The sequence below is a fragment of the Pholis gunnellus genome, assembly GCF_910591455.1.
Source record: "Pholis gunnellus genome assembly, chromosome: 3".
Classification (NCBI taxonomy): Eukaryota; Metazoa; Chordata; class Actinopteri; order Perciformes; family Pholidae; genus Pholis; species Pholis gunnellus.
The window spans coordinates 16,974,278-16,999,847 of record NC_136529.1 but is presented as its reverse complement, the minus strand read 5'-3'; the positions used below and the strand labels follow the sequence as shown (position 1 = coordinate 16,999,847).

The 25,570-nt window shown below is 39.2% G+C and overlaps 2 protein-coding genes across 2 annotated transcripts; both read right to left on the bottom strand.

The window, feature by feature from the left end:
- Nucleotides 1-7,245: 7,245 nt before the first annotated feature.
- Nucleotides 7,246-14,176, bottom strand: mettl1 (methyltransferase 1, tRNA methylguanosine). The gene is made up of 6 exons (XM_079183995.1): nucleotides 13,999-14,176; nucleotides 13,506-13,633; nucleotides 13,209-13,393; nucleotides 10,467-10,580; nucleotides 8,485-8,586; nucleotides 7,246-7,852 (listed from the first exon to the last, which is right to left on the bottom strand). Exons 1-6 carry the CDS (start codon nucleotides 14,076-14,078, stop codon nucleotides 7,736-7,738), a joined length of 726 nt encoding a protein of 241 aa, XP_079040121.1. The 5' UTR covers nucleotides 14,079-14,176; the 3' UTR covers nucleotides 7,246-7,735.
- A 2,335-nt stretch (nucleotides 14,177-16,511) lies between these two features.
- LOC306693899 (E3 ubiquitin-protein ligase MARCHF9-like) lies at nucleotides 16,512-22,307 on the bottom strand (the record flags this gene model as incomplete). The annotated part of the gene is made up of 4 exons (XM_079156561.1): nucleotides 16,512-16,810; nucleotides 17,882-18,074; nucleotides 18,981-19,136; nucleotides 21,963-22,307. 4 exons carry the CDS (start codon nucleotides 22,305-22,307, stop codon nucleotides 16,512-16,514), a joined length of 993 nt encoding a protein of 330 aa, XP_079012687.1.
- Nucleotides 22,308-25,570: the final 3,263 nt, after the last annotated feature.

The window sequence follows — 25,570 nt, the reverse complement described above, 5'->3', positions numbered from 1 at the left end:
GACTATAGTGAACAAAACATGACCAAACCATTGACATTGAGAAACATTTTGAAAATGAATACTAGATGAAAGAGCAACTTCAGTAATTAAGAAGGAAGGAAGTTATTCAAATCAAAGGGAGTCTTAAACAAAAATGCTTTTTTTTTATAATCAATTTCTGCAGAGACTGAGCAAAAACAGGCAAAGATGATCAGAGTGTTTAATGCATTGGGGCATAAATATGGCTTTAAATAAACTGGGTATTTAAAAAGAATGAAATATATATTTCATACCCATGGTGACATGAATGATGGTCTACGATTATGACATGGATATTTCAAAAAATAATTCCACATAAACTACTGTAAATAACATTTAGGTCAAAGATGGGACTCAGTATTATGGTATACAATATCAGCATAATCTAAAATACGGAGCAACAATTGAGTGACACATTTTTTTGTAATATTTCAATCATGCATGTATACGTGATTACAGCTTGAAGAATAACTAAATTGGGCTTGGTGTCTGAAAATAAGCCCAGCAGCTTTCTAAAGTTGTTAAAAATGACATGTTAATGTTTTGTCTGTCTACTTATAATGGTATGCAGTATCCTGCAGACAGTGATTAGGAAAAAACGAAATCCACACTGCAACATCACATGATGCTGGGTGACGTGTGACCTGATACATGACATTTAGATTTTAAAGGCTAGTTGGTGTTAAGGGATCCAGGGCAGAACACTTCGAGCCTGTGTTTTGGGGACACTGCCTTTCATTTCATGTGTTGGCATTCTACAAAGGTCAAGTAAAATGTGCATGATTTATTTGGCTGGGGGCTGGAGGAGGATTCCATCTCTTGAGTATAACCTGCTACTGCTTGCGTGGATTGGATGTGACGAAATGTAATAGAACTAACTGAAATTAAAAATGTCAACTCATTTTAGTATGATATATGGAAATGATGGAAACATGAAGAACCCAGTGAAGTGCCTTTAGGCTGGTTTAGAAGAGATTTACGCAGACCTTGTGATGTGAAATTACATTTGAAGTAATATCCACAATGGTAATGATTTATCAGCAGTCGTCTGCATGAGTTCTTATCATACTCCTTAGGAAAAATAAGCAACTTCAAGCATGTATCTAAAGACACAGAGGACAAGCACGCACTTTAAATGATAAACGACTTTATGACAAAAGCATGAATTAAAAAATAGCAGAAGTAAGACGGTGAGATAAAAAAGTGAGATTGGGTTGCACAATGATGAAGATGTGCGGTCGAGTGGACAAATCACTTGACAACAGCTCCAGCCAAATGGGGCTGCAGGTTAAAAGGAGTAATATCAGAAGATTTTTTTTTTCAGAACACACAAAACAAAATTTAATATAAAGATGAAAGTGCAACACATACAGTCTGTCAAAAAACAAGTTAAGTGGAAGATGCACAGTTAACTTCAAGCCTGAAAGATAAAAAATGACCTCTGAAATCTACATGGACACATAAGCAACTTTTAAACCAGGTCACCAGTGTCTTGATGAGTATCTGTCTTATGCAACACACTGCAAACAAATCAAACCAAAGATTTGTTGGCATGCTGATAAGAATTCTTTTTTGGAACGTCTGGCTGTTCAGGGTTGCAGTCATGAATAAAAAATGCATTTCCCTCATCTTGTTCTTCATGTTTCTTTCTGATAAAGATGTGCACATCTTCACATTTCACTCTGGCAACACGGCTCAGATGCTCATCTTCACTTTCCTGCTCAGCAGGGTGGTAATTTAAGACCACACAAGAAGCCGACACAAATTAGACTTTCTTTTTATGAATCTGGCATTGGCTGAGTAACGGGGGATTAATATTGATTATAAAAAAAACATAACAAGAAATCCTGTGAAAGAATGGCTTCTTTGTGCTGTCGTGTGGTGGGAACTGATGTGGCTCGGTCGTAGATCATGCTACAGAGCGCAGCGGGACAGCCTGAGAGGTATTTCCAATTATTGTTTTGGCCCAGTGCCCAAAAGGGAGGCTGCTCCAAGATCAGTGTGTTAAAGTTCATGGCTTTAGTCTGCCTGTCTGGGTGGTATCTGAAAAGTATCTATGCACATGCACACTCACACACACACACACACACACACACACACACACACACACACACACATGTGTACATGCCCAGAGGTTCAGATGAATGAATGAGTGAGTGTGTGTCCAGTGGTTGTGTAAATGGTTTTCGCTCACTCAGCAGGCTGGTGAGTATGGTGTATTTATGTGCTTTGTACTGAATATGGTTTTTGAATGTGCATGTTTGTTACATGGTGCCCAATAAGCATTAAGTCAGTGGTTTACAATCTGTTTAGTTTGATGCATAACCCCAAAGTCCAATCAGGTAAGTTCCCCTTCATCTGCACCAAACATCATGTTTCATTTTATGAATGGGATATAAACTGAATGTTATTTAATAATATTGATTATATTAAATATAATTGATATTACGTCAAATTCTTTTTCATATCATTTAATTGTCTATGTTACGGTTGCTTTGGTAAAGTTTGCATTCACACTACGAACACTTGATTAACATTTAGCTGACCATTTCTGTTTACCAATGTTCCAACTGTTCATTTATTGCTTTAAACTTTTTATCCAATATTTTTAGCTAAATATTTCTGTTTATTCATTACTTTTAGCCATTTAAATAGTTTACTAATTAAGTTTTCAACCATTTATCTATTACTGTTTATACCACTGAGCTTTCTCACTAACTGGATTTCATGCACTCTAGTGTAAATACCGTAAACATCTCACAGCAAGTTGTTTTTCCTATTTGGCCACCTAATATTAATATGTATACAATGTTGTTCCATTTGTCAAATTATTGTTTTGGGTTGCTCCTCATTGTGTTTGAAAAATGTTAACTGTTCAGAATATAATATTCAGGATGTGTTCATGATGTTTCCACGTGTTCAGACACAAAGAGTTTTCTGGCAGTAAGCTTTTCTGGCAGTAAACATTTTGCCAAATGCCTGCCAACAGCTGCTTGTGAGCGCACAGGATATGAGGATGTGGTAATGAAGTATAAAAATCTAATTACTGAATAATGATTTTTATCACCATACATGCGGTACTTGATTGCGGTTGTGCCGTTTTTAATAAAGCCCGTTTATGTCATGAATATAAAATATGGGTTTAAGGTGGTTTAAGTGACATCTGTTAGACTGAGAGCACATCTGGACACAAGATGTGAAAGAGGAGAACGACTGACTGTCTATCATGAATGTCCACCACAGTGACAGCACACGCGTGATAGACAATGAACTGTCTATGTCTGCGGGATGTCACAGACCTGCTGTATATATAATGAGGGATTTCACAGAAAATATAAGACATGATGATTTTTCACTAACAATTAACACTGCCTGGTTGTGTTCACAAAGAGTCATCGCTCCGGGCAGAAAAACACCATGTGATCGAGTGTGAATCAGCCTTTTGTAGAAGTTTGACGATATCCAAAGCATCACATCACATATTGTACATTTACATTGTGATTGTGGGCCTTGTTTACATGTTACTCCTGCTGTCGTACTTATAGAACTAGCCGACCTTAATAGTGTTATAAATCACTGATTACATTCATCTCTGCTGTTTTTTCTTAGTCATTCTTCCCACTGAGCTTTGGATTTGTTCCCTCTGAAGCTTGTTTTCACTCTGAGGTTTTAGCACTTATATAGCATTATTTAAGAGCAGCAGCAGCATCTCTGTATATTTGATCAGCAGCAGACAAGTAGAGACACATTCTACATTCTCCATGTCATGTTTTATTCAAGATCATGAAGCTAGATTTTCAAAGCAGTTCAAATTCCTTTTTGTTGTACTTTGAAGTTTGACATGTATAACTCAGAGAGCTACAGTGAGATTTATTGCATCTTGGACGACTCAATGGATGCTGGAATTCTTATTTTGATGAATCTCTATATAGCATAGCGGTTTCCATTCTCATAATTATTTTCAACAAATTTAAGTTGCAGCTAGAGGTCGTAATTGTTCCTTGACCTCAAATTGTTGAGAAGATATGACTGATGACCATTTGGCACGGTCATGTTTTGGTGATCTGATGCAAGCTGACTCAAATAATGAAGCAATCATGATGTCATGAGTACCAAGTGTAAACATTTACAGAGCTGCAGCTGCTCTCCACCTTAAAATAATTACTGTTGTCCATCTGCAGCAAAGCTTACTAAAGATCACATTTCCTAACATCTACCACTTACATGTGACAAAAAATGGACTTTAAATAAAGACAATTGTTTGATTCCTGTGTTTGGAACAACCCTATTGACAATCATTTACACTCAAATACTTTGAATGATTCTCTGACAGGGTGGTGTTTGTCTTCTAGCTATAAGAATGGTGTTTTCAGAAAGATACATTTTAGTTTTAGTGTCAAGATTTCAACAGGATTTGCTTCACTGAATGCAAACTGATTCTTGAGATATGAAACTGGGCTTTAGCTGTTTATTCTTATTATAAGGTACAAACCAATTTCAGTTAAATAATAGCTGACTAAAGTAGAAAAGTAATTTCAATCTTATGGGAGGAAACAGGTTTTCGACAATGGTTTTGGGCAGAGGAATGAAAAAACTATTGAAGAACTGGAATTTAGGTTCAATCACAATGGGATTTGTTCCCCTCTTGGAGTCACAGGCATGCAGTTTGGGAGAAGTTGGAGACGAAGAGAACATTTTTTCTTTGTTGAGTTGAAGGGCCTATACAGATTATGTTGGAAACTTGGGTCAGTGGAAGTTAGTCTCATTAGTCCAGACCTGAGAATCCCAAGTGAGGAAGGATTTGTTTCTGCAAGCTTGCAGGATGGCAGATTGCCTGTGATGTGCAGAATATCACCACAGTTTGTTAATCCTCAGGGGAGAAATGAGTCAGGATTTTTCTGGGGGAGTACAGCAGCTTAGTTGGGTTTAGGAGGAGCTTGAGGCGACGGGCAGACATCCAGCTGGAGATGTCAATTAGGCAGCAGAGAGGCACGCCTCAACCTGAGTATGAGGATGGAAAAGAGTGGCAGAAAGTTGAGTGCCAGTGACTTGGCAAAAAGTAGGAAATTATGTGATTAAGAATATAGAAAGATGATCAGGTCAGATTCCTTCATTATAATAAATGAGTTCAGTTAGACATTTAGGATGGAAACACATCTAGAGATCCTCTTGTTGGAGTCTGGTGGTTGACATTATCAAAGGCTTTGAACAAGTCTGGGAGAGTGAAGACTAAGAACAATTAAGCAGTTTAAAGGAATGTTTTAACATGTTGCAAAGCTCACGTCACTGCTTTCTTGCTGAGAGTTAGATGAGTAGATTGATGTCACTAGTGCGGTAAATGTAAGGCTACAGCCAGCAGCTAGTTAGCTTAGCACAAAGACTGAAAACAGAAGGGAAACACCTATCCTAGACAAGAGAGTAGTATCAATCTTTTCATCGAATTCTCAGCAAGAAAGCAAATATTTCTCAAAATGTCAATTGCTTAAACTGCGAGTGCTGACATGATCGACTGCAGCTGGAAGTCAAATCATGTGCCTTTGTTTTACACTGACGAAACTGACGGAGGTGGAAGTTGATAATGAAATCAGCAACACATCCTTGTGTCTTGTAACGTTTAACAGTAGACAGCTGCCTCTGTGAACACCGTAGAAACCTTTGACGTCCGGATGAAACAAATGTTTTGAGTATGAAGCAGCATCCACATTGCTTTACTAGTGTTGCCAAATGCTAATCATTACATTTCTTTATTTGATTCTCCCACAGTGCATTTAATTTAACTCTTGTTTGATGACCTGATGGTACTAAAATGTTAAATGATGCACCCCATGGGGATAATAAACAGAACAGCGGCTCCTCGTCAACATCCCAGATTGGATGGATTAGACTGGTTGACATTTTCACTCCATAAAAGGTTCCGTGAATACTTTCTGTATTCAATAATGGTTTTGGGAAGAGGAATGACCGAACTATTGAACACAGGAGTACAGGCTCAACCAGATTGGGGTATTTCTTTTCCTTGGATATGGGTCACAGGCAGCCATGCAGTATTAGGAAATAGGACAATCGGAAGAAATTGCACACAATATTTCTTTGTTGAGTTGAAGCGCATAAAGGTTAGAAACTCTGGTTTCTCATTAGTCCAGATCTGAGAAACCAAGTAAATAAGTACATTTTGTACTGTATACTTCAGTTTATTGAGAGATGGGCAAATCGAGTCTACCACGTATTCACAGTGTTTAAAAATATTTTTCTCTGAATACTGAAAGCAATCTGTTTATTTGTACCAGTGCTGCATCAGTTGAATAAAAACAACAACGTACACTGATTTGGTACAAATTGACTGTCGAACATGGTCGGCTAACGCCAGAATGCCAATACCTTAGCAGAGGATACGCAAGATACGTAGATTTAATATTATAGTAGAATATTAATAGCATGGCTTTGTATTTGTTTATGAGTGCATCAATTGCTCTGTCAATATCTAACGTTTTACCATGTCTGGGTTCCCATTACCGAGGCATGTGCTGTCCTGTTTTTAATCACCACCCCCTGCAGCAGCAGGAGGGCCTCAAACCGGCACTGCCACCGTTCTCCTGACAGACAAGAACACCTGCCTGTAACAAACAGCCAAAATCATAAAAGGAGCACAGAAATCCACTGTTTCTCTTCGAGACTGATTGATTTGGACTTCACTAAAATTGCTCAGCAGACGTGTCTAGTAGACGAAGAGTTTGTTTTGGATGTCACATGACATGTAGGAGCAACACAGTGCTGGTCAATTTGTGGTTTTAAATAAGTGAATTTGAATCACAGAGTGAACTTCTGTAAATCAAACATATCAATTAAACAAGTTCTTTTAACAGCTTTGTCAAAACATTTAAACATGATTTGTGTCACAGTTCTCTGTTGAATTTGAAACTGTGCTGCGTTCACTTCTCACAGAACGTGATGGAGCATGCTGGTTTATTTTAAAACTCCACAATGATCCATCGCAAATAAGCAGGATGAAGATTGTTGGCAAATTTCTCAGTCTAATCCATTACAGATTCTGCTGCCAAAACTGCAAATTAACACTGTGAAACCAACAAAGTTTACCTCATCGTATGGAAATTATTTTTCATTTCAAATGTTTTGAAGCGGTAAAATCTAAAGTCCTCTTCAAATCTAAGATGTTGACCAAAGAGCTGCTCTTTTTAGTCATGTTTGTGACTAAAGTTTGTGGCCCTAAAGTAACTTATGTAAAACACAACATATAGTCTTTCCATTTTCAATTCAACTCTTCTCTTGTACTGATCAACACAATGAACCAAAGCCAACACTTGATTTCTTTCTGTTGTCCTTAAAAGAATTTAGTTTTACAGTAAATCCAAAACAGCACTTTGAAGTTCAACAAAAGAAACAGAAGTGAATCATTAAAAATCAATAAAAAAAAAGCGATACAAAACATTTCACTAGTCTAGTCTGAATAGAGATGCTTTTATCATTTACCTCCCTTGTGCTGTCTTTCGTGAGCTGAGAAATGAAATACATAAACGATGAGAAACAAACTCAAACCCTCTGTTGGGTAATGATGTAAATGTTGGTCCATTAATATCACTATTCATGTGCTGAGGAACAAGCCACAGCCTCCAGATCCACAGAGCAGTCTTATCCTCCACGTATACTCGACTGCATCAGACCATCATTTCAGTTCATTGCACGTCCAAACTGTTCGGTCTTAGTTCGAATCCTCAATCCTTCGGAAAACTGCGAGGAAATTCTTCCCTCCATTTCTCTGCACTTTCTTTCCTTCCTCTGTACAGGTACCCAAACGATTTATGATCACATCACCAACCTGTCCAAAATAAGATGGAAAACAATTACATTAAAAGGATGCAGCGTCAGATAAGCTCAACTTAACTTTCTTTTGTTAAACCCGCCTTTCTCGCTCTTATTCTGTCATTAATGGAAACATGACGAACTTATTAAAGGAATAGTCCGACATTTTGGGAAATAAACATTTGCTTTCTTGCCGAGAGTTAGACGAGAAGATTGCTCCTCATGTCTGTACAGACAGTGGCAACAGTCATCTCATCAATAAACACATTTTGAACTTTTACTTTAAAGGGAGCTGTACACGGTTTGCTTGTATCTGCTTTGACAAAAGAAGTAACAACATAAGTGGCTAATTTATCTGGTGGGACTTCAAGGTTAATCATCTTAGAATAACGTGTGAACATTCCCAAGTCAGAAAAACTGGAGGATTTCTATTCTTCCCCTTTTTGCCAACATTGCCTAAATGAAGCATAAGGCTAATCCGTGTAGCTTTGCTTCGTATTAAGTGTAAAGAGATGAGATTGATACGATTTAACTAAGTGAAAAAGCGTTTATCCCAAAATGTCAAACTACTCCTTCCCATAATGTGTCGGACCTCTTTTCCTTCAATAAGCAGATGACAAAGGGATGAAAAGGTCCAGATCAACGTACCAGTTCTTCATCGAGGACACGTGTAAACAGTGGATGTTCAGTGAAGTGCTTCACCATCCAGACGTGCACTTCCTCCACATCTGTGATGGTGTACACCAAACCCTGGCAAGCCCAGACAAACACAGGGATTAACACAGTTCTGGGAAAAAGACGTTAAACATCCATTTATCGCTCACCAAGTCATTTATCGAATAAACTGAATACACCTCTGATTTATTCCGTTTTATTCCTCCTATTAAACACTGTCCAAGATTTCAGAATGGGAGTAGAGTGGTTTCACCATCTCTGGAGAGCAACGGTCCTTGCTGAAAAAAGGTAAAAATAACCTACAGACAACACAGAGGTTAATCACCTTTGTCACTGTAGTTTACTTTGGTGGCAGGACAGATAACATTACTGGAACAAGGGTTTCTTAGAAAACTCAGCAATGGCACAGATGTCCACACAAGAGCATATCGGCACGTATATGGGTTTCGTTTAGAGAAGGAAGGATGAGAGGCTGTGTGCACATTCATGCTAATCACACTCGTTTACCGTCGGTCTGATTCAAAAGATATTCACTTATGAACAACGATGATTTTTGGTGGAGGTTCATTTTGATATGAAACTGCCTCTATAAATGAACATTTTTTTGACAGTTTCCCCACCGACCAGCACAGTTGTGGCTGCATGCTAATGCCGAGGGCCCTCGTAAAGCTGACACACCCAAACGTATACGCACGCAAAATGTGAGTAAACCAACGTATTAATGCACACGTGTGAGAAAAAAACAATAAAAGAAGCCAAATATAGACACAAGCCTTCCTTTGTTCCCGAAACCTCCATCAGCAATGTGTCTGATTCGAGTGTCTCCCTGTTGCTCTGACAGCTCTGACAGGCAGAGAAGCAGGGCGTCTGCAGACATCTACCAGCTGCAGGCCACACCGGTTGCTACATTTTATTTCAGTGAATTCATGGATTTCTGCACACTGCAATGACTTGTTCAACTTTTACTGAAGTTGGGTTTCAGTGCCATTAAGTCAATGAATTAAATCCAATTCCCCTTCATTGCGTTTGGGTGTAGCAGATATTTAAAAAGCTCCGATATTATGACCGAAACAATGGTATCTTAAAGCATTAAGCTGGCGATACTACTTTTTTTATTAAATTGTTCCTACTTCAAGTATCGTCTGTGTAGCCGATGTATAGAGCTCCACCGTTCAAAGAATTAATGAAACCACATCAATGTGCCCTCACTGTTAGACTGGCTGACATGTTCTTTCATTACGTTGTAAGTCGATCCCACATACACCGTTCTGCACCCGCAAATACTCCCGACTGCACCAACTTGCATTAGACCGCAGCTGAAAATAGTCTCTAACAGTTTCCCTATGCAACGCTGTTTGAGTGACATTTTCTAAAATGGAAATCATTTAACCATTAAAAATGAAACCACATATTTGTGACCTGTTTTTAATCACTTCCTTCTTCACTGGGAATAAATGGGCTTGTGGCTGCATGCCAACCAACCACCAACAGTGTAGTGATGTTGGACGGTAGGACACAAAGTATTGTAAAGTATAAAGTATAAAGTATTGGCTTTAGTCTTTTCATGGCATTTGTTGGCAGTGGAGAAATGTTGGTGTTTTGGCTAAACAGACCATTTAAAAGGCAAGTTTCAACTCAATTTTGGGCATTTCCTGCGTTTACGTCTGTGAATCTTCAATTAAAACAATTATTCAGAGTCAAACATTGAACGACGACTCGGCTGGAACAACCGCAGTAACTAGAAAAAGGTACTGTCTCAAAGCTCAAGATAAAAACCTGCCAACTAACTGTCTGAAACCCAAATGTATTCATTTAAAAATGTTGTATCCTCATATTTGAAAAGCCAGTGAACGCTCAATAAATCAAACAATTGTCAAAATGACTGCAGGTAAAATGTCTGTTGATTGACTAATCGTTTGAGCACTAGCTGGAACAAGTCTTACACATGTACATACCCCGACTCTCAGCGTGTAGGCGTACTCTGCCAACAATGTGGGACTGATGATCCTCCACTTGTGCTTGGTCTTCTTAAAGTGAGGGTCAGGAAAGAGGAAGAACATCTTACTGAGCTGAAAGACACAAAAAGACAGAAAACAAAAAGCTTCATGATTTGATCCTTTTAGACATTTGTGTTAAATTGCTATAATCAGCACATGGATTATGGTTTTGTAAAGTCACAGGGATTTTTAGCCACAAGATTCTATTCAGTTCATCAGATTATAATAAATCTATTATTCAAGAACAAGTCACAAAAAGTCTAAATTACTTCTGAACCAATGGCTGCAGAGTGATGCGTCTCCTTTTGAGTCCAAGTGGATGATTGAGCCAGATGTAATGAAATTCCCTCAAGGTGTTCCTGAGATATTGCATTCGTGAGAATGGGACGGATGAGAGGTCGCAGCGACCTTTGACCTCCCAAATCTAATCAGTTCACCCTCGAGTCCAGATTTGAATAGATTCCCCCGAGGCGTTTCTGAGATATTACATTCATGGTAACGAGACGGATAGAAATAGAATGTGACGGATAGAAATAGAATGTGTATCTAAATAAATAAATGCTTCATTATGTTTTGCGGTTGCTTTTTGTAAGCGCTGCCGATTGCAAAACTGGAATTTCCCTTCTTGAGTTTTTTTGTGAAGGCTGCATTGATATCAGTCTGGCAGATACATTAAAAACTATTCCAGTTAACTTTTCATTAGTTAAAATAAATAATGTCAGGTACAGACAGAAAGATGTGGGGATATTCACCAGGGACTGCTGAAGCCTCAGTGGCTGCTTTGGTGATGACGGAAGATGGAAGAATCATATTTGGCTACAAAACATACGAAGAAGAGCGGGAAAAAAAGTACTTCATGTCTTTAGAATATGCGGCGTCAACGCTTGAAACACATCAAGCATGCCAGAAGGATTGGGACTAGATTCTGAGCACTAGACTAGGACCTAGACTCTAGGTGGTCGTGTTTTATTTCTACGACAGTTTTGTTTCTAAACACGAGCAAGGAAGACGATAATGCTAAAGCAAGCTGCAGCTAGAAACATGTTCACCCCTGGTGAATTAAAGCGAGTCAAGAGATGCAACTTATGAAGGGAGTGTCACTGTCTGCAAAATAATGCACCTTGATGCAAAGCCAAGACAAACTTCTCTTTCACAAGCAGGCCGTTTCTCTGAAACATTTCCAATGTCAGTTTGGCAAAAGGCCTTAACTCAGGCTATAGAAATAAGTGTCTTTATCTTAAATTACCTGACATAGCATATCAAAATAACAATAAATGTAATCAATGTATGTGCTACTAAATAAAATATTGATTTGATTTATAATCCATCAATGTGTCAATTACTCTCCTATGTTAATTTCTCAGTTTATACTCTACTCTGGGCATTTGAGTTGAAGTTTTTTTTACCGAGGGTACCTAAACCTACCCTGGTACGCTAAGCCCACACGGCATAATCTAATGCGACTTTCAACAAGTCATAGATTACCGGCTAATTGGAACGGATAAATGGCGTCGTGCACTGCTCTATACTCAGCTGCCTCGCGTGTCAGTCAAGGACCCCATTGTTGTGAAATCCTGGATTTAATGAGCAATCCGTATAAATTCAGTGAGACAATATGTTGAACATGAGGACAGTAGCTATTTGTTGTGAGAAATGTGCATATTCTTGTTACCTTGGCAGCGCCGGAACAGACCGGGTATTTGAGGCCACGCTGTGGTAGAACCGCAGGTTTATGAGCGACAGTACGCAAGTGTTATTTCTATGTACTGCGTTGGTTTACAAAACATGCACCTCCAGTTGTTTCTAGCCGTGCAGATACAGTTTGTTGAAATGAGCCGGTCTACATATATATATATAATGTATATAATACATTATATATATATATAATCAAACATTCTGATGGTAACAATACTGCCAACAGTTCCCACAACTGTATCTATAACTTAATAATTTCATTCACATGCTCAATCTGGCAACGGGTCAAGATTCTGTTGTCAGAAGCCTTCTTGGTTTCCGTTTTGTCGTCCGAGTTGAACCGACTAATCACGTTCGGGGTCGGCTTTGGTTGAACGCAGGTCAACAGTCCGTGTGCAACGCGGTCTCAACTCGTCAAATACCGACGGTTGGTCAGTGCCCCTCGGCGTCCGATACCGATGCATCTGGCTTTCAGATAACTCCCATGTAAACCCGCCCTCATCATTATTAGACTTAGACTGTCTCCGCATGGCGGGTGGGTCAACAGATGTTCTAGTGCAGTCGTCAGTAAGGCGAGTTGCTAGTCCCGTGACTAGTTGCACGCATTTTACAAGACTGACAAAGTTAAAACTTCCTGTTTCAAGATGTCACACATTTCATTCATCCCCAGAGCTCAGCCCGTGGTATTTGTTATTGGTAACAAAGAGATGGAGTGCAGGTGGGTGCGAGTGGTGTTATAATAGCTGCTGGTAAGAGCCCATTACACCGTGATGTCATAACGTGCCTTTCAGCAGGTAAAACATACTTTAAGTTCTTGCTTATAGACTGGTGGCGTGGATCATAAACTCAGTTCACAGTTCAGTTCGTTATTTTTTTCTGAAAATGTAAAATGTGTAAGTTTTTCTTCCAATACAACAAAATCCATAAATCTTCCTGAGTGAAAAACATCAGTTCTGTTAGGATCTCGGGGAGTTTTTGACTTGTATCACACAGGTGCAGGCCTACCTGTCCTTTAGAGAAGAAGTTGGGGAGATACTTCATCGCATTGCTGCGAAGGCAGGCGATGTTCTGGTAGCATCCCGGCTCCGAGGCACGCAGGGATCGGATACGATCCTGAACATAATCAGACACTTTCACTCGGATCTCCATGCCCAGGATGAGCTTGTCTGGGAAAAGTGGAGATAACTCCACTGGGTGAAGGTGAAGACACACAGAGACACGAGAGAAGGGGACACGAGGTCAACACAGAGCAAAACCGTGATCTGTGAAAACTGTGTGTGGTCAGAACAGCGACATAACTACCTAAAAGCCCCCCATATCCACAGCCAATGTCTGCGAACTCAACTCGAGGGGTCTCTTTGTCAGATGTGCTGCCAGTGAAGAAGTCTGCATACAGCTCGGACCAGTCCATCTCCTCGGGACACACAGGACTGAGGAGGAAAGAGGGGGGGTTCAACTGAACTATTTTGTAAAGTAGAAACATAAAAACAGCTAAGTCTGTGGCTCATCACAGTAACAGAGAAAGTGGTTTTGAAAAGAGATGTCTCGGATTACTTGTTAAATACAGCTTTTCGTTGTTGTTTGCACCTACTGTACATTATACTGTGTCGGAGACAGTCGTCTCATAAATATAAATCATATGCAACTAAAAACTAAACTTTTTGCGACATACCAACGGAGACACACACAGCAGGAACTGATAATAAGAAGGTTGGCAGGTCACGTTACACATAATAAAGTTGCATGAGCACAGTGTGGTGCAGGTATTAAACTCGGACACATGTTCCTCACTCACTAGTCAAACGTGTGGTAAGCCATCGGGTTTGAATGGGCTCGCTGTCGGTAGTAACGTTTCTGCGGCATTGACGAAGTCATTTTGGATCAAATTAGAGACGTTACTCGCGACAACTCTGTCACCTAATTATTAAATAAACGAAGTCGATTCCCAGTAAGTCACGTTCGTTTCTGGTTAGTTTACCACACCGGTTTTGAGTCGCAGCGATTTCGCGTCATCACCATGCGTCTTTTCAGGGTTGCCAGGTTTGTTGTATTTTTTTACATCCTCGATGAGAAGTCACTTAAAAGTATGTCCTTAAAGTAGCAAAAATAAAAGTAGTGTACTTACTAGTTATGAATGTTTTTTTGTGCTGTTCCTTACTGTTATGTCATATATTTAGTTTATATTATAATTACTTCTATTGTTTCTGTTTTTACCATGTAAAGCGTATCTGAGTACCTTTTTAAAACGCTATACAAATCAAATGTATTATTATTATTACTAATAAAAAATATTTCTGTCCTTGTATATTATTATATATTGACATGTCTATGAGTGACATCTCATCACAGGTCAGTTCAATAGTAATTGTCCATTCTTATATTGTTTAATTTGAGTGTGAAGACAGTGGAGCTGCTGTAATCACATACATGTAATCTTTGGATCCTTCAGTTGTACTGTGTTTATTTAATCTTGTAAAGGGTGGAATATGGTCTCAAAAAATAAATTAAATGCCTTTATTCTACATGGCAAAATCTTTTTATTTAAAATGACGGTCGTGTTGCGATCAAGTTTAATTTCACAAGATCTCAAGAGTTCAAATGATCAAACATTTAACAAGAAAGAAATGCAGAAGTCTGGAAAAAAAATATATTTTTGAGTCACTTCTTGTTTCTTACACTCATCATTTTGCTGCCCCTTGTGGAGTCATGACCCCCAGGCTGGGAACACTGTAGGTGGTCAAGATGGAGCTAATTTTTAACTCTGTAAACTACTATATTTGGTTTGATGGATAAGGGCAAATTTAATCACCAAATGTTTAGCTTGTCAATTCTTAATCTGCAAAGTAAAACTGTCACCATTAGCCTAGTGGTATAGGCTTAGTTAATGTGCCTCTTTGAACCGAAGTGTAACATAAAACAATGGAAATAGTCAAGGGAAATACAAGTACCAATTTAAGTATCGTACTTTAACAAATAAACACTGATGCTGTGTAATCGATCTATATGTATGTGGTATTTACACAGGCTACTTTAAGCTGAAAGTCCACATTATTATTTTAAACAGATGCAGGTGTATTTTATTATGTCATAGCTACTAATTATCACTATTAATTATTATTGTTGTTGATGATTCATTGTACTAGGGAGACACTTAAGAGGGCAAAGTTGTGTGTGTTTTGCTATGTTAGTTGATAAAATGTTTCCCATAGAAACGGTAGCCCACCCACAGTCAAACATCACGAATACAGAGTTCAGGGAATATAGCGAATATAAGTGAAGGATTCTTAAAACTTCCCGAAGCCACTCAGTGGCTCGTATAGGTTTTTCTCACTTTTATATTCTTCACTGTGTTGTCTATTAAATGGAAATGCTGCAGGTCCCTCTGGGTGTCCTCTGAGTGAGCTGTAATAATCTTCTCAGTTCCCTCTGTCAAGAAGCGGGTGACACATTATAGTCCCCTCCTGCTGGAAGGCTTCACGAAAGACTTGTTTTTCGTTCATAGGTGCACAGAAGACTGTAAACTGAGCTCGCCGTTTGTCTTTCTCTGTCCTCGGGAATGTGAACTCAAGCCTCTCCCAGATGTTTTAAGATAATTATACTATGATGTATACATTTGTTTTCAAGCTAAATTTGCTAAGATCCATCTTGTTGCCTAAAAATTAGATAAAACACACAGTTCCACTTTGAGATCAACAAAGTCTTTATTACAAAACACTAATTGTACTTTAAGGGTATGATAGTTTAAGCAATTGTGCCTTGTTTTATTGGGCTTTTCAATATCTGATCCATTGACGTGGACCATCAGGAATATGTTGAATTAGGGGGGCTGGGGCCAATGTTATGGTCACACGAGTAAGAGCACAATCATTTCCACTATCAAACTCTCTCTTATAGAGTAAAATCCAAATCAAACTTAATGACAATCATTTTCTTTTTTCTCTCGAAAGCAAAACATTAAAAAAACATTTCAATTACATTTGGTAACATGGGTTATGGTGGTAAAAAAAAGAAGCTTAATAGCTCTAAGAATCAAAGCTTTTTCTTTTTCAACGTGTATGCATTTTTTCTTATTTGTCTTGTTTTCAGTCTTCGTCTTTAGAGTCTCCGATAAAACTGCAATGTTCTCCCTTTGCCCAAATATCTCTTGTTGTCCACTTTGAGCTCAGGGAGACTCTGCGAGCGAAATGTGAGACTAGAAGTTAACGGCAGTGTGTATGTAGCAGATTGGGATTTTTTTTTTCATTAAATCCCAATCAACACTTTGATCTCCTCATCAGACATCAGAGCACTTGTTTGAATGACCCAGCCTCACACAGTGGTCACCCTCATGACCACCTCATGGTTGGCTCTGCGCAGACTGTTGGGTCTTAACTGGCTGAGGATGTGCAAAATGGTATAGCCACAGTGGTGGTTGAGAATAGTCCTAACATGTCGACTCGCTCTCTGTCCGCTGTCTGAGTTCCTGTCGACACGACCTTTACTGTTGGAACTGATGGGGTCACCTAAGTCCTTAGCTTTCTCATAGTTCAGCACTTTCCACTGCTGGTTCACCGCCTGCCAGCGCTTAAAGATCCGGAAAACAGACGATCCTTCATGGATTATAAGGCCTGGGCATAAAGGACAAAGGGTGGGGGAGGTCGGGGCAGGAAGCACGGTTACATATAGACAAACAGTTGTTTGTTCAATGAGAATCAGGAAGTAAAGGTACAGAGTGAATAAGAACTATATGTTCTCAAAAATAAAAAGATTAATATAGTAGACTTGTTTGTGGGTATTTTGGACTGACGTGTGATTAGAAACACGTGTCGATGAAAATCCCTTCAAGGAAGAAAAAAAGAAGCAGAGACGGAATGCAACAAATATACTCATGCAACGCAAATGTTATTTCTTGTTGTTTGTGCACTTAGAATAAACAAATAGCACATAGATTACTGTAGTGTTTGTGTAAACTATCTCCATTGTGCTTTGCAGTCAGCCACTGAGTTATAAATACAAAGTAAGAGATAATGATAACAGCATCGATTGGATGGATTGTCATGAAACTTTGTACAGATATTCATGGTCACCAGAGGATGTATCCTACTCACGTCATGGTCACCTGACCTTTCTTAGCACCGCCAGCACGGTGACATTTTGGGCTCTTTAGAAAAATGTTTTAAAAACTGTAAATTGTTCTGAAATTTGGTAAAGAGATCCATAATGCCCAGGATGACTGTGCTTTTCCTCTGGTGCTGCCATGAGGTTCACATTTTGGGGTTTTGAGTGAAATGTCTACTGCTGGATGGGTTGCCATGAAATTTGGTTCCCCCTCTGAATTGTTATAACATTTGGTGATCCACAGAGCCGCTAGCATGACTGTAGACTTTCAGTCTTGTTAATAAGACTAATTAAAAGCCGAATTATACTTGTAATTTGGCACTGATTATAGCCTTGAAATAGCTGCTCCATTTTAACCCAAGTAAATATTAATGTATTATTAATTTATTGAAAATGTATAATTGTGTGCTTGCCTGTAGACAATTTGCCCATTTTTTCCCGTACTCAGCTGACCTGTTAATACTCTAGATAGCAACCAATTGGAATTAATTAAGTGAAGTATACCATGAGTATATAATTTAACACTGTCTCCATATTCCTTATAAACAGTACCAGATTACATAGGTCTGTGTGTGTCTTACCTATACAAACTATGTCCATGAAGCCATACATGCCGTAGCATATCTGGAAGAGAAGGTCCTGCCGCTGCCATTTGGCTGAAGGGCTGAGAGAGGACCACACCAACCAGGAGATACTGGCGATGAGGAACAAAGAGCCCAAGATGATGGCTGCAATCTGCACCCTCTCAATGACAGTCAGAGAGATGGCCTGCCACTAGAACAAAAACAAAAATGGACTGAAACTTTGAACTTTAGATGTCAATTTCAAAATCCTTCTCTACTATGTGAGAAACTGTAATCGTGCAGGGTTTGTCTCAGAGTGTAAAGCTCTACGCCTTTATATTGATGTAACCACAGTGGTTTGTCAGTCACCAACGTAGTATATAATAACAGGTTCACTGAGCCTCTGCTGCCAGGCTTTAACACAGATAATGAAACCCTTTATTTAAGTAAATAAATTAGAGAGTTGCTCAATTAATGAAACAATTTCACTAATACCATCACACCAATTCTCCAGGAATAGGATAGTGTCCATTTATAGATGCAGGGATTGTAGCAAGACAAGCGTCTGAGGGAACAAGTATTTCATCTGATAGTTTCTCTGTTCCAGCATTCAGAAGCTGACAACATTTGGTGATTCTGTCTGTTCGTCTACTGTCTGTGTGCCACACACTTTGGAAATGTGCAGTGTCTCATTAATTTGTTCTTGGCATCTTCCTATAAGTCCTCATCACTTTCTTCTTCTCCATTTGTCAGTACAAAAAAAAAAAACAGTATAAATAGCTCTGTGAAAATGTACATACTTGCTACTTATCTGCCAACATACTTCCTGTTAGGAATCAGTGCAGGTTGACAGGACAAAATCAGTCCAAAATGCCTTTGTGGAGTGGGTGATGTCATCACTGCATTGCCTCTACTGTGACTCTACTTCTGCCAATCACTCACTCAAATCTGGCACCGTAAAGTTTGCAGATGGCTTTCTGCCATGTAGCTTGGCAGTCTAATGTCAAGGACTTTATTCATATTCTTCCTTTAAACGTTTCAGAATATTTCCACATTAAAGATGAACACAGAGAGAGAGAGAGAGAGAGAGAGAGAGACAGAGACAGAGCGGCTGTACCTGAAGAGGGTTTTTGGTGCTGATGGCCAGGACCTGGTACTTGAAGTAGCAGATCTCACAGCTCCAGGAGCCTCTCTCACTGATCCAGCGGATAAGGCAGGACTGGTGAGTACAACGCACAGAGCCAGCACAGCGACAAGGGCTCAACAGCTCTCCCTGCAGGACAAAACAAGCAGCTGCATTCAGCAGGATCTTGAAGCTATTATTAAATCTGCCTGTTACAAGATTTGATTTGGCGAAGATGACAGTAAAAATAAAGATGAAGATCTTTTTCACAAATAGAACAACTTGCCTCCTCGGCCCTGACAATGTTACTGTCATATTTTATCTACTGAAGGCACAGTGTTGATGTGTTCAGGTTTGTTGCTGGCAAAGGGATTAAAAAGATAACAGCTTGGAGCAAGCACCAACAAATGTGATCAATATGAAACTACACAGTATGCATGCACATGGAATAATAAGTTAAGAAACTTAAGATATTAGAAAGAATGGGGCTGTTTTGATGGAGCATGACATCATTGCATTGTAGCTTGTATTTTCTTAGTTGTGTTTTGTTACACATTTTGAGTTAATTTAAGGTCGCTATTAGTATATTTGTGTCCAATTATATGTTGGTGTATTTATCAGAGAGAGAAAGAGTTTCAAACTGACATTAAATATTAAGTTATAATGACAAACCACAAATCATTATTACCATTTAATATAATTAATACCTATCTGCAGCTTTCCTTTAACCCGATCTTAGCACTTTAAGAGTATTTGTCATTAAAGCTTTGATGTCTGCACAGTAACTCCACGTGTTCCTGCTTCTCCCTAGGCGTGTTAAATCTATATGTTGGTGTTTACAGGTCTTCAGTGACTCTGGTTTTGTTACAGTTAAATGCGACAAAGCTATCCCATCTCACTTCTAAAATCTAAAGGTCGAGGAACGTTTTTTCCTGTTTTATTGTCTCTGGGTCAGTAAGACCAAAGCTCCCACAGCTCCCTTGTTACTATGTCTATTGTTCACTTTCGTTGCCAATTAACTGCTATTTTCATGTTTTTTGTGTTCATTGGCTCTTCAGAGCAATTTTCTCAAACAATTGTTATAGAAAATATGAATAAAATAACTAGTGACTCTTTAGATTTCTCTCTCATACGTCTCTCTAACAGTTGCATGAATTTGTCAGCTTGCCTTTCTCTCCGTTCACAACAGTTGGGATGAGATTTTTGGAGCAGTGATCAACTCCATAACAACTGGACATATACAGAAGTAAATGCAGGCCAGAATTCCTGAGAAAAGCTTTCAACAGTTGATCTCCCATTTAATTATGACTATAGGGAATAAAAGCAACGGTGCCTCATTGTTACGAAGATGTTTTAAGACGTCGTTGATGTGTTCAGAGGATGTCAGAAATTCAAAACATGAATCAAAATGTAGTAAAGAGAGAGTCTTCATCATTCTGGTTTTGATGCATTTCACTATGTTCTGCTTAACGCATTCATGGATACAGTTTGCTTCTCTCGTGTCACTTTCACGTATCCTCGAAAGAAATCACAGGACATCTGGCGCAGATTTTTGCTGTCAGTGTGAGACTCCCTAAGGCCCTCGGACTGACAACACTCTTGCACGTCTCACTTTATTTTCTGTCTGACTCTAGGTAATGTGCTAGGTCTTTAATTAGTTGGATATCTGGAGGGGAAACAAAAACTTTCTGAGACCTCTAGCATAGACTGTCTCTAAGGCTGGTTTTTATCCTGTATTGCTCAGATGCCACGTCTCAGAATGACATAAGCTTTTTAAAAACATTTCAACTTTCTGTGCATCCAGCCCCTCAGCTCTCCTTCATGTGAGAGGAAGACACTGCACTTCATGTGATGTTTCTGTAGCCTAAAGGAATGATCAAAGGTTTATTAATGGTTCCTAAGAGTCCTTTGGCAAATTATTGAAACTTCTACTGCCTCCCTCACTCAAATCCGTTGGAGTAATAATCAGTATAAATGTCCTCTATGTCATTGAATCATTCTCCGAAATTTGTCTTCATTGCTTTTGTAAAGTGGTCTAATTTTGAGCATCAGATGCTGAATATATTACTGATCAGATCACTGTTGATGGATTAATTCCTTATAGTCTTAGTCATTCTGGATCTTAAGTATAGCAGCCTTAATACACACTTTCGGGTATTTGAAACAGTTGGGTTTTTAAGTGTAAAATGAGTTTTTAAAATGTAATTTGTTCACACAAATATCAGTTTACTTGTTATGAGGACCACTACTCAGCATGTGAAAAGAGTTAATGTCTTCAGATCTGAGAAAATAACCCATAGTGATGTCATCTGGGTCAGTTTGAGCTAGGAGATTATACATTTATAACAAATGGACAAAGACATTGACATTTATAAAGCAGGAAGAATTTTTCAAAATATATACAATTGAGTTGCATTATGGTGAATGTTGGATCTTTTTCTAAGCTTGACTAGGGAGCAAAAGTCAGGATGTCTCAGCCTCTGTTGCTTCAATTTAGTTTTTGGCTTAAGGCTGAAAACTGGTTCAAAACGTTAAAAGGTTTATGTGGCAAGCTGTTATTTCTAGATAGGCTTATATTGTACAAATATTTAGCAAAAATATTCTTAAATGAGTCAACTTTCTAACAAGAATTTGGTTTGTTTTCCTAAAACAACAAAGTTTAATTTTCACTTTTGCGTAACCTATTCTAGTATTCTAGTATTTTTCATGGTAGGTGACATTTCTTTGGATTTTTGAGCTCAAACAACAGTAGAGTAGTGAACATGGCCTCTCGTGACCTGCTTTTGAACAGACTTTCTCAGATGAGCACCACGTGGTTTGAGACCCCACGAACCAGCAAGCATCTGCATCGCTGTAGTGCAGGTTCCTACAGGTTGCTGCAGCCCGTAGGCAAGTCTTGATGTTTGCTCATGGGCACCAGGTCCCTACTGGATAGCTGACCCCTTGCTACTACCTTTATTATTTAACTAACTATACCGTCTCCGGGCCTTGGAAGCAGATCCGGCATTGCGGTGATCGCGTCCCGCTCTCTGAGAGACTCGGGAGGGAAGCGGCGTCCAGGCCTCCTCCCTCGGGTTTCTCTTCTTCTGTATCCTCCAAATCCAGGCTGCGTGGCCGGGAGTCAGAGCCATAATATTCCTCCTCATCGTCCCGGTGAGAGCAGTTCAACGGCGGCCAACCACAGCCTCCTATAGCGAGCCCTCGCATCCTGGTCTGCGTGTCCGGGTCTGTTCCCGTGCCAGTCCTCCTGCTTGATCCAGAGCGCATCAGTAACAACACTTTGAGTTCATTGAAAAACATCCGGATGCGATACTTAAACATTCTTCAGCAGCTTTACTATGCAGCCCTCAGCTTGACTGTGGCAGGTCCATTATAAATTAAAATCAACATTACTAGTATTATTGTTAGGCTTGTTATTATTAATGCTATGGCATCCAAACCATTTGATCCAAGTAGGCAATCTACATCCTATTAAATAAAATACAGATCTCGGTCAAGGAAGCACGATGGGCTATTATCCCATCCCATTAGCCCACAGCGCTTTGCATATCCTGTTGTTATAGCATGTGCACCGCAATCCAGCCAATAGGGGAGCATCATTTCTCATGGATAGAGCCAATGGAGGCTGAAAGCCCCGAACTGTGAGGCACCAACATAAAAGTCAGAAGCGTCCAGCATCTTTCTCCCATGCCCACATTTTCAACCCGGTTAAGAAGCACTGCATTGTTCCACTTGGTGTTTCTAAATCAGCAGAGGACAAATGTTTGAGTCTATTAGTCGTCAGGTGGAAAAGCAGCGAGGGTGTCTGAGGGGCTTGATATTAAATCCCATTAACAACTAAGTCTAAGCCGATTTATGTTTGAGTTTCTCCATTTACCTACAGGGGAGATGATATTACGACAGCAAAGCGTGCATCCTTTGTTGTCTCGCAGTGGCATCCATCAAGTCTCCAGTTTTCCCTCTTGTCTCTTCTTCTTCGCTCGAGCCTTTTTTTGTTGTTGTTAGATCGAGTGGCTTTCGTCCCACACCTTCCGACAACCCCGTCACAAAGTTACAATCCAGCAGCGTTGCGTGTTTGAGATGGATACGAAAAAGATCAAATCTGAAGAACAATTCAAATTGATTTCACGACAAGTTGCACTCACAGTTCTCTGTTTTTCCCAACCATCTCTGCGCCAAAAATCCGGAGGAAGGAGAAGGTGTCAGATATGGATTCCTGCGAACACGAAATGAGCCGACAGCAGGCTTCAAGCGTCCCTTCCGGGTTGTTACCCGGACATCATCCTCAAATCTTCACCAAATTAAACCAAGGCCTCCATGAATCAGTGGGACAATAAACTGCCACATGGCAGGCTGCGGCGACGTGTCCACGACCTCCAGGGTGTTGATTGTCCGTTGTTTATTTTAGGTACGTCGGCTCGAACGTAAACTTCTTTATCGGTTTAGTTACAGACAGCAGTTTTCCTTTAAAAAAAACACCTTTCCTCCTGCGGCTGAGAAGATGAGCTCCATCCGCAGTAGGCAGCGCACTGACAGAGGCTGCTGTCCGAGGTGCTGATGTTCGCGTGACGTGGAGGCCACGTGCTGATATCCATCGGCTGATGGCGAAAAGAAAAACAACTATTGTAAGACGCGCGCGTGCGTGTTTGTCACCATCTCTAGCACTGTGTCACAAGACTCCAATGAACACAGAACAAAGACTCTCTGACAGAAGGACATACAAGAGATCCAGCTTTTACACAATCACAACACGTCCGTCAGATAGTTGTCTCAGAGGAGACATGTCTGCTGTCTAGTGTTAGAAAAACAGTCGCCTGCTCCACCATCGCAAAGAGAAGCTTTGTATTTGTTTGCTGAATTCAGCTTCTTTTAAACGAAGAGGCTGTAATTATTATAAGCATTATGGATTAAATGCTATCTCCAGCTAATCCTCAGCTCGTATTACATCTGTGTTGAATATCAGAAAATGTGTTGAATAGAGTCACGTTGTTAATAAATAGGCTTTGTTTTTAACCTGTTCCTGTCTTCTTTCAATGTAAATACACAGCCAGGGGGGGCAGACATGTGCCGGTAAAGAGATGAATTAGCTGGATAGAAGCACACATTTACTTTAAACTTAAATATTATTTCAGATTTAGCTTCCCCATATTTTACTCAAGTGCTTGATGACTTTAAGGCATTTTCAGAATCACAAGAGGTTTTGTGGTCGTTCTAAGGGATCAATCATTTGTTAGATGATTGGAGCAATGCCCGTTATGAACAGTTTGAGTAAAAGTTTCATGTTTAATTGGACAATTTTCTCCATCAATCCAAAAGTGATCAGTGAATATCAATCTGATAGCTTAATTTGAATGAATCGGAATAAATATACATCACAGTTTTCAGTAATATGTTTAGAAGAACAGAGCAAACAGATTAAAATGTGAAAACAACACTACAAAGGGAGGCGATAAAAGAAAGAAGACAAATTCAAGTTAATGGAGATCGAGATGGTTTAATGGTATTCAGTGTCTCATGCAGAAACAGACATCCATGTGTTAACCTTTCATAAAGAATACCAGTGAAATAGTGCAGCCTGGATGTTACAAATGTTTATAAGTACAATGGAAGCCGCAGTGGAAGATAGCATGTGAAGGTGATCAGAGGATTATAAACACAGTGTGGTAAGGAGAGATACTGTCAGGGTCCGAGGCATCAGTGGGTGGTTAACATTATTACAGAGCCAGATAAAGGATTATGTCCTAAATGAGCTGATGCAATGAAGTCCCATGAAGATGTCATCCTTTTAAAGAGGATGTAAACAAATATGTTAAACACACAGTAAATACCAAACATACATTTATAATATCTTCAGTATATCACTTTTAAAATGTAGAATTTGGTCTGCTCTATGAAAATGACATGTTGGTCAAGCTGCTGTGTCAGCTGCTTATTACACCAACATTTTTCAAAATCTCAAATTAAATGGGAGGGGGGGCTTTAAAACAACTTATTGCACATTAAACATGAAATCAAATGAATCACAATGTTTACTGTCAACACCAACATAATATTTCTAAGCAAGTTGTGGATATACACGATATTTGTCTAAATTGTATGGAAGTATGGAAATGAATTGACATACTTACACACAAAAATGTATGTGTATGTGCCCTTTATTTCATTTTAAATGTATAACATGTTTTGTAATTATTTGTGGTTATTTACATTATAATTTTCTTATTATTATTATACATTTATATTCTCTGTTTTTCTTTTCCACATGATCGCTCAAAAATAAAAGATCATAAACAAAAGTGATTTTAAAATGAATGATGGCTGAATTCCATTTAGCTGCTTCAGTTTCAGGGTGCTGGTATTGTTCATGTTGGCTCACTGTCACACTGACTGTAAAAGAATAGAGTCATTGTTAATGTTATCAGTAAAACCTTTCCTTTGACTATGAATAGTAAACATGTCTGCAGTGAAAAGGGCCAAACAATACTTAAAACTGTTGGAAACCTCTCATTCAGAAGTGTCACTTCAGCTGTATTGGTGGGGCTAAAACCCCTGGAGCTACTTGACTATTTTTTTTTAAACAACCA

What these genes read in the sequence shown, in the direction of transcription:
- mettl1 (XM_079183995.1), bottom strand. Translation starts at nt 14,078, where the DNA reads ATGACTTCGTCAATGCCGCAGAAACGTTACTACCGACAGCGAGCCCAT. An exon ending in GCTTACCACACGTTTGACTA is followed by an intron (nt 13,634 to 13,998) that starts GTGAGTGAGGAA and finishes TTTCCTCCTCAG; the next exon opens with TCCTGTGTGTCCCGAGGAGA. An exon ending in GTGTCCTCGATGAAGAACTG is followed by an intron (nt 7,853 to 8,484) that starts GTACGTTGATCT and finishes TATTTTGGACAG; the next exon opens with GTTGGTGATGTGATCATAAA.